The sequence below is a fragment of the Dipteris shenzhenensis genome, chromosome 17 (assembly GCF_047967505.1).
Source record: "Dipteris shenzhenensis isolate YYH24624 ecotype China chromosome 17, Dip_SZ_1.0, whole genome shotgun sequence".
Taxonomy (NCBI): Eukaryota; Viridiplantae; Streptophyta; class Polypodiopsida; order Gleicheniales; family Dipteridaceae; genus Dipteris; species Dipteris shenzhenensis.
Window position 1 is genome coordinate 4,212,986 of NC_141612.1, and position 12,908 is coordinate 4,225,893.

The following is a 12,908-nucleotide window of genomic DNA, read 5'->3' on the forward strand; positions in this document are numbered from 1 at the left end:
ACAAACCTCCAAAACACAAGAATATGATGAGCATAACTTAAATCAACAACCACATATATACCCACCAGTACAATCAGTTGTCAGATCTCCAACGCTTGTTTAGGAGTATCATGTTCACTGCTCGAATCCTTCTAAGAAGCCCTTCAACTTGCATGCTCAAAGGGGATGCCTGGCCGAAGAGCTGTCAATAACAGAAGTAGCGTACATTTGGAAGAGTCCCCCGATTGGACCCGATGACGCAAGTCGATTACCCCCCATGCACTTGCAAAAGTAGACTTAGAAAATTTTTTGACACCTTGATGAGAAATACGAGACAATTCCATCCAAGCGAGAAAAATATCACCAGGCATGGCCTCAACCTAGCCCAGAAAGAAAACCACACTGCTCATGAAAAGCAAGCCTACCTAAATCTTTGTTCCACAGAGATCCCAGAGATCTCACTTGGCATCCTGATGCTCAAGAACAGCTGCAGGTCGGACTATCGCTAAAGAAATGGACCTTTGCCAGCATTTGGGGAACTAGGGAAACCTTCCATGTGCAATAAAAGTATATCGCACCCATGCACATTAACAAGACACCGCAAAAATCAGGAATAAGCGGACGACAAGGGTATAGTCAAAAGACACGAGAAAAGAGCGCAAAACCAAGCATTGAATAGGAGTTCTTCCCCAATACAATCTCTGCACCGACCGCACGCAGAAATCATCCTCAAATAAACCGGCTCATAACTTTGCTCACCTTGAGCCATGTACAATCCCGGTTACCAGTAGAGGCTCCTAAACAAAAAACGTAGCGTCATCGATGGCCTCAGCATGCTTGAAGCAGCGGTACAAGGCGTGACATAGGATAAGATCCCGTTAGGATAGAAGTCGTATCATCACTGCAACGAGGCTACAACCGTAACATTAGGGCCTGCATTCCGAAACTCTTTGAGACAAATGGCTAGAATTAGAAAAATGGAAGGACTACACAGATCCTCACAGGCGTCGCCCTCCCCGCTTGACAAAAGAAAAGCACTTCGCACATCAGATTAGAACCCATTAACTCCATAATGCTTACAACACGGTCTTACAGCTAACTACTAGTAAACTTCCTTAGATAATAAATAATAAGTTGCCATTCAAAAAACCTATTCAAACTACTATCACCTGCTCAGTTGCACACTATCACTATCCACTATAATCCCCCTAAATACACACACTGCGATACCAAATCTACTATCACCTGCTCAGTTGCACACTATCACTATCCACTATAATCCCCCTAAATACACACACTGCGATACCAAATCTTACTTCCGGTCATGTAGACCTCCACCAGACCCCGCTCTAGTATCTGCGTTCCCTCGGATATGGCTGCCTTGATCTTGGGGTCACATTGGGATTTGGGCGGTACTGCTGACTTTGCTGATTTGGCTGGTCCGGATTTGGCTTTTGGTTGATGGGCTTCCCAATCCCGTATTTCGATGGAGGCGGCTCATACTCTGGCTTCTTGATCGAGACTATGTCACGACCCCCACCCAGCGCTACGATTCGAACAGTCAACTCTTGTCCAATCTTGAATACCTTTCTGAGAAGAACCACACCCCCCGAAACACCAATGTCTCTTGATGGAAGATAAGCAGTCCTGCCACTGGGCATATCAAGAAAAAAACCCACAGGCATCACTGACTTTACAATAGCCTGATGGGTGCCCGGGGTACCCGGTTCGAGCAATTTGTATTCCGCAATATCAACCTGGCTCTCCTGATCGTCGTAATCGTAATCATAGTCATTGCCTCTGGCATTCACGCGCATTCCTCTCCCCACAGTGGGGCTCAGAACCCTCCCGGACAGGAAAGGCATCCCTTCGGACGAGACGCGAGCCTTACCGTTGCTGGGCGAATGAGGAGCGTGCCTGACGAGGGCAACACCGACTCGTTCGAGTTTAGGAGGGAGGGGGGCAGAGAGAAGCTGGGAGGGGGAGCCAAAGAAAGATCCAGAGGGCAGGGGGAGGCTGGAGTTCTCGCAAGCCAAGGGCTTAAAGGAGGCCATTGCTGGGGGGTGCTTGACGGAAGAAGAAAATCAGTTAGTAAGAGCAGAGCGCCAAGGAGGGGAGAGCACCTCGGCAGAACAAAGAGCAGAAGAGGAGTGAAATCGAAGACTGCAATTTCAAGCTTATCTCGTTAAACCCTAAGGGGTGTGGATAGGCTACTTACTCTCTCTAGAAGTTTCCAACATTTGGGTTTGCAAGTAACATTGTAGACCTAGACAATTAAAATGGAGACACTTTTGTGTACTCCTACGAGTTGACTGTGCCGCATGGATATTCCTATGTTTTGGGAACATTAGGGATGATAATCTCCTCAATTGAAATAGCTAACCTTGGCCTACCCATGGGGTTGGCCTCAGTGTTTGGGTATGGTTTTTCATGTTTCGTGGGGAATGTGCAAGGTTTTATTGAGGCTTATAAGATGCTCATGATCATTTTGGTGGCATGTTGGGAAAATTACAAGGTTAGGGGAAGCATGCATTAATTGATGTTCCATTTTGATGGTTGTTTGGTTCAATTTGGCATTTGGTGGTGGTGGTTGGTTTGGCTTTCTTATTAGTGCTACTTGTCTATTGTCGCTCGTCTATGCTCTTGAGTATGTAGCTTATTCGAGTATTAGCTGTTGGTGTTTCTATCAACCTTCTCGGAGCTTCTCTCTGAAGAGTAAGTCGAAACATTGAGCGACTGCATTCGAGCGTGCTTACAATTCGAGCAAAGTTTCCTAGGAACTATGCCATTGTTTACTATTGAAGATCTTTAAAAGCCTTTTACAAATCCAATTTCTTTGACAATTGCCAATCTACATTGTGAGAATTATAGTATGAAAATATAAAAGGTGAACAACCTATTTACATGAGGAAGAAATGTGATTGCAAATCTTCTATTTGAGTATATACAACCAGAATGTGATTGCATGAATATTTGTACGTCCCATCTTTAACCTATTAACCACGGACAAAAAAAGAAGAAGGAGAGCACACGTGACAGCTTGGAGGAGGAGAGCCTGCCACGTGTCACAAAGAAGGAGCTCTTGGATGGAGGCTTGGAGGGGGGAGGAGGTGGAAAGACAAGAGGCAGCTTTAGGGGCAAGGAGGAGATAGAAGGTTAATGGAATGGAGGAGATGGAAGGTCTCAGAGCCATGGGTTAAGACTTAGCCAAAATTTAAGAATCAAAGATCCACCTTCAGATGGGGAGTGGTTGAGGATGGTCATGCATCTTTGCCCGTGCAAAGCACGGGTTCATCGTTCACTCCAAATATGCTATGTACACACTTAGATTATAAGTTTAGGCATTTTCAAAGTAAACATGATAAAGTGGTAATTGCTCTCCAAAATTAAAGTTAACTTCTAACACAATAGTAGGAGCATTACATACATCCAATGCATTGCCCTCAAGTCACATAACATGATTACATTTCCTAGTCGATTTACTTAGAATCCTCGATGTAAAGGGAGATCATGAAGACAAATAAGATAGACTTAATATAAGAAGAGAAATACTATCCCATTTCAAAATTACATGCACCAATTTTTTTGAAAGATACAAACATCCATGATCCCCCTCAATCACTATCTTCGCACTCATCGTCCACAAAATCACTATGAAGGCGCAAGCATTCCCTTCTCCATTTCATCATTTTGCTTGTCTCTCAACATGGCCCTAGCCATTCCTTCAACGTACGAAGGCGAAACACTACAATCGACAAAATTCAAACATGACTAAGTTTAAATTCCAAAGTGAAGTACACAACGACAAAGAAAAGATGTCCATAAAGTTAACTAGAATTTTTGTTTTGTAGTTAGAAAGAAAATAAAAGATCCAGGTTCAGGGGAAAAAAGCAATATCCACATGAAACCAAATACAAACAAAGTATGTATGCTATTTATGTGGGCAATACAACAAAGTGGAAGTGAAGTCTCTCACTAGTCATCAAACGGATTGGAAGTGGGATTCATAGAATAATCCTCATCCTTCTCATCCATGCGAGGCCGCTTGCCACATGATGAATGGCAAAACATGTGTGTCTACTACGACTACATCCATATCAAAAGAGTACCACTGGCCTGGCATGACCTCATGAGTGGGCCTACGCCACATCCATCTCAAGGAACAGACCTCCCGGCACACATAACAAACTCAAAATCATAGAAATGAATCCAGAGGGGTGCTCCAAAGCACCCCTAGCACCCTGAAGTGCTACAAAGGAAGAAGAGTGTCCTTGAGTTCGATGAGCCGTAATGAGTCCCCATGTCATCACTCACTATTACCCGATGCATATTAAAGGAGCGACTCTCGTGAATTTAAAAAATCAGAGCTAGGACCAAATAGGAGGGTCATCTCTTTACAATGTAGGGTTGACATTTTTCTATGGCATCTTACCCATGGAGATAGCCAGTTGTCCATAAGCTCCAAGTTTTTTTGTGATCAAAGTATAGTGACAAGGATCATACAAGAGGGACTTCATATCATAACCCAATATTGGATGGAGGTATATATCACATGGCTGTATGGTGAAAGGGCTGGGAAAATTTCAAGGAAATTTGAGGACTTGTGTGGATTCCCTCGAGTGATAACCTCCGTGGATGGAAGCCACATTCCTATTGTAAAACCTTTTTTGGGTGGCAATGAATTCTATAACTATGAGTCATTCTACTCCATAATCTTGATGGTAGCTGTAGATGTGGGCCAACAATTCCTCGAGATTGATGGGGGGCGTAGGGGGATGGAAGGCCATATAGCTCATGAGGGATATTGGCTACTAGGAGATACGGCCTTTAATCCCCCAAAACCATGGTTGATGTCCCCTCACAAGAGATCCCATGGTCAACATACTGCTACTCAACAAGCTTTCAATTATGCATTGAACGCCACTTGGATATGTGTTGAGCAGGCTTTTGAAAGCTTAAAAGCAAGGTTTCGAATTTTATTGAAATGCATGGAAGCAGATTTGAACACGAACGTACTCACAGTTGCAACTTGTTGTACCTTGCACAATATGTTTCTTGTCAGAAATGAAGTGGGAGATCTTCATGGATAGAGGAGGCCAAGGTTCTATTACATGCTGCAAAGTTCGATCATAGAAAAAGAAAGGAAGGAGCATATGAACCCACACAGACTAAGGGTTAGTGATGGGAAGTTGATTCACACCCCTTCACATCCCCCCATGTGACTATTCACTAACCTTATTCTAGGTGCTTAGTTATCCCCTCACCCTAGGACACCCGGTGGTTGGAATTTGAAAAATTCCAAGACCTGAACCCACCAAGTTCAATCTAATGGAATTTAGTAGACCCTCTTCATGATGCAACATCTCATGGTCTGCTATTCCTTAACTTCTCTATGTTACATGTTGTAATTTATGTTGTGTAGCTTTGTACTTCTATGTTGGTACTTGTATGCTGGCAAAAAGTCACGCACGCACACATTCTTCTCTGCCATATCATTCATCATCATTGACACAAGTAGTGCCATGGTTCCAAAGAGAGTCAAATTTTCATGTAGAACCATTTGATCTCTTTTGTGACATAAAAGTACAACTAGCATCACAAAAATTGCAATCTTCACACCTCTACTATCCATCTTTGAATGTGCCAAGTCTCTTACAACATGGGCCACTTTAAGAAAGAAGACTCCTTTATATCTCTTGCTGTGTGCTACTCCTTATTTTGCTATTTGTGCTGAGAACTTCTTTGAACTTAGTTCCTTCATCAATGCTCCTCAAGCCATGAATATCATACAAGTATCTAGATTCTGCAACAAAACCAGGTCAAGTTCCATGAGTATATGGGTATATCTTCACAACAAACTCAAAACGGTCATCGTTTGGGAAATAAATACTAATGTAAGAGAGCCTGATCTAAGATAAAACGCAATCCAACTTGGCACTCTTCGAGGAAACGAAAACTAACTCGCCATTGCTGGATTAAAATTGCTTCAGGCTGCATTTTCAATACAAAGCAGAACACAATGCTTGAAGGTACTTACCGGATCGGGAGAGCACGAAAGGACACACTTCTTCTGGTCGATCGTTGATCCATCGACACAAAATGTGAACTCTTTCCTCGACTTTGGAGATTTGGCCAAAGGGTGCAATTGGAAAGATGTGTTGGAGTGCTACCATTGAACTCATTGGAAGACAGCCTCAATACCTGAAGACGGCTAAGCATCCCAAGATCAACGGGTAAAACACCGCTGAGAATGTTATCTGAGACATCGATTTTCGACAAAGAAGAGCAATTTCCAAGGACTCAAGGGATTGCTCCAGTGAGCCTGTTTCTATGGAGGTCGAGCACTTGAAGGTTTTTCAACAGTTCGATCTCCACCGGAAGTTCACCCGTGAGATTGTTAAGGGAGAGCTCATTAGGAAAAAAGGGAGCTCATTTTGGGGCCTTTTACGGTTTGGAAAAATAAGCTCTCAACCAATCAATAGAAGGCCAACGTAACGTTGAAAATTCACGAAAATAAGAGAAAATAGAAAAAAGAAACAATACTTTATGTAAGTACAAGCGTGCTACATTAATGAGGAGATTGGTTTTTTATTCTTAGAAGATCTTTGGACAAGAAGATAGAATCTAAACTGACATTTTATCTGACAAGATCCTTCCCGCTTCCACCTTCCTTTGAATTTTCAAATGTTGTGCCGCCTTTCGTGCGAAAGGTCTACCATTCTACACCATTGCCTCATTGTGCAACAGCCTTTCTTTTCCAAAACTGCTCCCTTGATCCTGTTTGGCGTAGAGTAAGATGTTTCTCGTCAACTGTCTGTTTGCCCACTTTCTCTTTCTTGAAACTTCAAATTGTTATCTTAGTTACATTACTTTACTATTGTTACAGATTCAGAAAATCTCCATGGTGAACCAAAACCACGGCCGTTCTTGTGGAAGACGCTCTGTTGATGATAATGCTACGAAGGCAGAATTATACCAAACATCCTTACCCCGTCGACCTGCTTCTTCTATTTCGTCGGTAGAGAATTCAAGTACAGTCAAAACAGAAGGAACTTGGGAAAGGTTTAGTGTTTCGAAAGGAGCATGGGTGCTCATGCAACCTAGCAAAAGAAAAAGACCCCAGACGAAAAACATTTTCTTGGCATCGTGGAAGGGAAGAGTACGAGATTTTAAAATCACCAAAGGGAAGATATCCGTGAAAGAAGTTTTGATTCAGCACGTGTACATGCATAAAGAACTTGTCTTGCGAGACTATCCAAAAAATCTTCCGCAACACAGGCCTAATTGTATATTTTTCTATTGTGGTTTTTTTCTTCATGAGGTGTATGGATTTTTAAGATGAAGCTTTCTCTCTTAACTTATTGACATTCTTGTGTTGTTTTATTTCAGATTTATATCCTTCATCGTATGAGACATGGCAAAACATCGATTGTATTCTGGGATTTATAGATGTTCTGCATGGATCGATAGGAGAACAACAATACCAAGGTCGATGTGCAACAGAGCTAGCTCAATCGGGTATATTTTTTACTGATCATTTTTATCAGTTGCTGGACAAAGCTAACACACATGGTGTATTAATAAAACAAGACCTTCCGGCGTGGAATTCGGTGGATTGGCCTCACCCACATTCTAGTGTTACAGAGGCATATAGGGCGAAGCTTTTTACAGAAGTACAGAAAGCTCTGAGGCCCAATATTGCCACTAGGATAGTAAAAATTACTTTGTGCATGCCTCTCACAGTTTTTGTAGACTTGTTTAATACCTTTCCAGTAAAGGTTTCAAAAACAATGTTCACAGTTAAAGCAACAAATTCGGCATGCATGCCACAATTTTTGGATAAAGGTTGGGATAAGAAGACATGTAGTTCAGTGTTTTGTGAGGTGGTCCAACCTTCTATGCAACTGAAGTACATGGTTGCATCACAAAATTTTATTTTCTCTTTTTATTACAAGCGCAGTCGAATGCTAGGCACAAAGCTTGTCCCAATGGATCAAGATGAAGAGTCTTTTGGTGCAGAAAATAAACTTATTGATATTGATGTTGTTGAGAATGGTGATGTGGTAGCCAATATCTCGTTAAGAGAATGTTGCTCCCTAGCTCAATTGCGTAGTGACATTCTGTTTGAGACTGAAGGTTCTATCTCAAACGACTTTTTATTTATCTACAAGAATAGAAAGGTACACCATCTGATTTATCCTAGTCTCATTAAGCATTGCTATTAGTTTAATTTACCACTCTAATTCATATTGCTTTTTTGCAGTTACTCAGAAGAAGAGAGAGCTCAGTTAAATGCAAAGACATAGAAAATTTTAAAATTGAGATAACACAGACTCCATAAAGAAAGGTTTTGTATTCAATCAAGTAAGATTTTGTACAGAATTGTTTAGCTGAATCTGTAGAACATATTTCTAACATCCATTTTCTATTTATCTACAGTTTCATCCAGAGGCTGCTCTACATTTTCTGGAGGATCTTCTCTCTGCTGCTCCATCCTGTCCGTGCTCCATCCTGTCTCCTCCACTGCCCCAGAAGCCTCTCTTTGCTGCTTCTCCACCTTCTCCCTCAACATCAGCAGCAGGTCTTTGCTCCTGTGTCTGCTCCTCCTCAGCACTCTGTGATTGCTCTTGTGGCTTCTGGTCCTCAACATTAGGTGCTTCATCTGTGGGATCAAGGTGTATGACACCTTCTTGTACTTTAGAGCTTTCACCCAGCTCCACAGTAGCTGGTACAATAGGTTTGGGGGAGGCATAGCTCAAAAACCTCCAAATTGTATGAGCTCTAAAATTATGTACATAGTTGGGGCTGAAGCTATCCTCTTTCATCTGCAATGGCAGAGGATAATTTAGAACACTTTGTATCATTATGAATTATCTTCAAGCTAAATGAAAAGTATTTTTCCTTACCAGATCTGGCTGTTCCTTTTCAAAGTAGCTTGAAAGTATATATTTTGCATTGATCAGCACCCTCCATCCACAGCTACTTGAATCATTTTGTTGTGGTGTCTGTACAGTTAGAAAAAAATGTTAGAAACTGTGAGCATCAGCACAAAACAAAATTATTCAATAAGTTCAAAGACATAGCATTTAATAGACTTTTTACCTCTAGACTTATTGGCTCTATTGAATCCAACAGAGAGACATTTGGAGGACAATGATCCAATGCATCTAATAGCCTTCTAATACAACTGCAATATGTATAATTTAGTTAGTATGGTATCAAAATAATGAAGTTTTAAGTCCAAAAAGCACACACAGCACTTACAATTTCAGCTCTCTGTGTGTGTTTTTTAGAGAGTTGAATAGAAAGCATTGCTTCTGCTGGATGTCAATAGACACAAAACTCCAGTGGTCACTGCATAAGGAAAAAAGCATAAGAAAATGAAAGGCTACAAGAGTTCCCAATATTAAAGAAGAATCTTAAAAGAAGTAGTCACCCACATACCTGCTATGGTATGGAAGTAGCAAAATGTCAATTACTTCAAAATTGCAGTGTTTGAACCAGCTGGAAATACTCATGGGAGTCTCCTTTGCATCTCTTAATCTAGAAGAAATGGCTGGATCAACAATATGGACTGTATGTTGTACAGAGGGGTGAAGCCAGCTTCTCATCATGCTGCATAGGTCAGAACATAATTAGGGTAGGTTATAGAGGAGTTACAAGGAGGATTGATTTGCAAAAAATGTAAAATTTAAAGACACTTACTAGAGCATTGCAAGAATGATAGTATCTGAGCAATACTCATTCTTGTTAGCCAATGCTGCTAAGCATTGTTTTGTCAAATCAAAATCATTGACTGAAACTTCATCCTCAATATGTACAACTACATCAGGGCCCAGCTCCTTCAACCTTCTATGTATGTGTAGCTCCTTCTTTCCAGTCTCCACATCTATAACAAATTTTGTTTCTTTTATTTGCTGCTTCAGTGAGTCCTCATAAGCAGCCTTCCCTCTGGTGTTCTTTGAGTGTGTTACCTCAACAACCTTTACCTCATCAACCTTCACCTTCCTTGTAGGTGGAATTAGCAATATATCTCTCATTTTGATGTCCTGCCATTCCACAAGATGAACCAGCTTGTCATACCTCCATCTCACTCTGGACAAAGTGTTGAAATCTTTGGCCATCAAAGTCACCCTGTGAGCATGGGCTGCTACAAGCATTGCATCCTCAAAATATTTCTCTAGGTAATCCTCTGCCATTTCCTGCAAGGAAAGAATGGCAGTTCGATTCCACCTGAACCCAAGGTTCCAACTTTCACAAATTTCTCTCACCAGTCTTTGAAAGGGTGCTTTGGGTCTTACAAAGCCTATGGCTTTCTGTTGCCTCCTTATCTCCCTTAGCACACCTGCACCCTTATTCAATCTTTTGGCCTTTTGCTTGAGCAAGCTCATTGGCTTACCCTTCCTGCCATGTGAAGCTCTTCCCTTTGGAGGCACACTAAACTTTTTGGTACCTGCCCCAGCTGCTGTTGCTGCAAGACCTGGTCCTTTGCCAACTTGCCTTGCAGTTGACTTGGTTCTTGCCATCACTCTGAAAAACTGCATACAAAGGATTGGAAAGAGATCACATACATGAAGAACATGTTCTAACAAAGAAAAGGCAATCACAGGGGTGGAAGAAGCCAAATAGAGAAATTTGCAATAAAATGCGATATGAGCAGTTTGGAATTTCAAACAGGTCCCATCGCATTTTGCTGCAAATTTTTTAAATGAAATGCTGGTGCACTCCTACAGTGATTTCTATGTTTCTCCAACCAAATACAGTATGAATGGAGGTTATGCAAGAAGATCACATGCAAATATCACACTTGAAGATCTGCATTCCTACAGTGATTTCTCTGTCTTGGTTTGAGCCTATGCATTTCCATACAGGATGTATTTTTTCTATTTTAGGCAAGAAGATTGCAGAGACTAAGAGGAGTCACAAAACCAGAACATGTTCTAACAAAGAAAAGGCAATCACAGGGGTGGAAGAAGCCAAATAGAGAAATTTGCAAACAGGTCCACATCGCATTTTGCTGCAAATTTTTGAAATGACATGCTGGTGCACTCCTACAGTGATTTCTTTGTCTCTCCAGCCAAATACAGTATGAATGGAGTTTATGCAAGAAGATTACAGCTATGGAAGTCACAAAACCAGAACATGTTCTAACAAAGAAAAGGCAATCACAGGGGTGGAAGCAGCCAAATAGAGAAATTTGCAATAAAATGCGATATGAGCAGTTTGGAATTTCAAACAGGTCCACATCGCATTTTGCTGCAAATTTTTTAAATGACATGCTGGTGCACTCCTACAGTGATTTCTATGTTTCTCCAACCAAATACAGTATGAATGGAGGTTATGCAAGAAGATCACATGCAAATATCACACTTGAAGATCTGCATTCCTACAGTGATTTCTCTGTCTTGGTTTGAGTCTATGCATTTCCATACAGGATGTATTTTTTCTATTTTAGGCAAGAAGATTGCAGAGACTAAGGGGAGAACCCATTGTTACTGACCTGGAATCTATCTGTGGATGTGCTGTGCTGCTGAGGAGTAATCTGTGCTGAGGATGAACCTGTGCTGCTGGACAAGATGCTGATGCTGCAGAGTATGGAGGTAGGGAGGCAAGAGAGCAGAGACTGGAGGGCAAGAGGTCTAAAACAGGATACCACAAATAAGTGCAAATAGAATTAAAGAATCACTAAATCCCACACGTGTGGAATCTAGTCGTTTTTCACACGTGTGGATGGGACCCAGATCTCTTGGAGTTTGAAATTTGGCACGTGTGAAAGTACACTTTATTCCTTGGAACTTGTGCCATTCATGATTTCATCATCAATACCACAACCACTTTTCCCTCCCCTGGATTCCAATCTTTCATCCCTGCCACGACCCTCGCATCTTCCATTTCCTTCTCTCTGATCCTTTCCTACCCAGCACACTCCATCCAGACTGCAACCTGCCTGAAGACAGTACTACCAGATCTCCAGGTTACCTAGAGTGCAAAGTTCAAGCTAGAGAAAGAGCAGGAGATTTACCAGTGCAACTCAATCAGCATGGAAAAGGACAAAAAAGGTCAGAATTCTAGTTTGGTTTCAATGTTTTTCAACATTTATTTCTTCCATCCATTGGATTTTTGATGTCCCAATGTCTTCACTCAGCTCCATCCTTCTTCTTTCATTTTCAATTAATACTGTTCAAGAATGTGGTAAATCACCCAGAAATTAGATTGTAGGTTGATATGAATAGAAACAAGAAATTTGCAACAAAATGCGAGGAGAGTGGTTTATAATTCTCTAAACAGCCCATATCGCATTTTGCTGCAAATTCCTGTTGTGGACTCCTTGCTCATGAAAAGTTTCACTCATTCCATTATTTCTCTTGCATATGAGATCATAGTGTCCAGGAATCACTGAGATGAACCAAGTGCTTGATTTGACATGCACATGAACAGAACTTGAGAATTTGCAACAAAATGCAAGGAGAGTGGTTTATAGTTCTCTAAACAGCCCATATCGCATTTTGCTGCAAATTCCTGTTGTTGACACATTCCTCATGAATAGTTTCACTCATTCCATTATTTCTCTTGCATATGAGATCATAGTGTCCAGGAATCACTGAGATGAACCAAGTGCTTGATTTGACATGCACATGAACAGAATTTGAGAATTTGCAACAAAATGCGAGGAGAGTGGTTTACAATTCTCTAAACAGCCCATATCGCTTTTGGCTGCAAATTCCTGTGTATTATTTGTTTCTCACTTCTACCTCATTAATTTGCTATCTTTAGTCCTATGGAAATCTTCCTTGATGATGAGAAATGTTTTTGTTTTGGAACAGCTGGCTCCCAGGCCCCACCTTTCAAGAGGAAGCTGGACTTTTCTGCTGCTATTATTAGACCACAGCAATCACCAGGTGAGTCATGAGATGTCATGAAGGAATTAT

General features: G+C 41.3%; 1 protein-coding gene across 1 annotated transcript; it reads right to left on the bottom strand.

The window, feature by feature from the left end:
* Nucleotides 1–999: 999 nt before the first annotated feature.
* LOC147891551 (uncharacterized) lies at nt 1,000–2,213 on the bottom strand. Its single transcript, XM_087388369.1, has 2 exons — nt 1,225–2,213; nt 1,000–1,148 (listed from the first exon to the last, which is right to left on the bottom strand). The coding sequence occupies exon 1, from the start codon at nt 2,031–2,033 to the stop codon at nt 1,329–1,331; it is 705 nt and encodes a 234-aa protein (XP_087244495.1). The 5' UTR covers nt 2,034–2,213; the 3' UTR covers nt 1,000–1,148; nt 1,225–1,328.
* Between the last annotated feature and the right edge of the window lie 10,695 nt (nt 2,214–12,908).

Coding starts and splice junctions, on each gene's coding strand:
- LOC147891551 (XM_087388369.1), bottom strand. CDS start 2,033: ATGGCCTCCTTTAAGCCCTTGGCTTGCGAGAACTCCAGCCTCCCCCTG.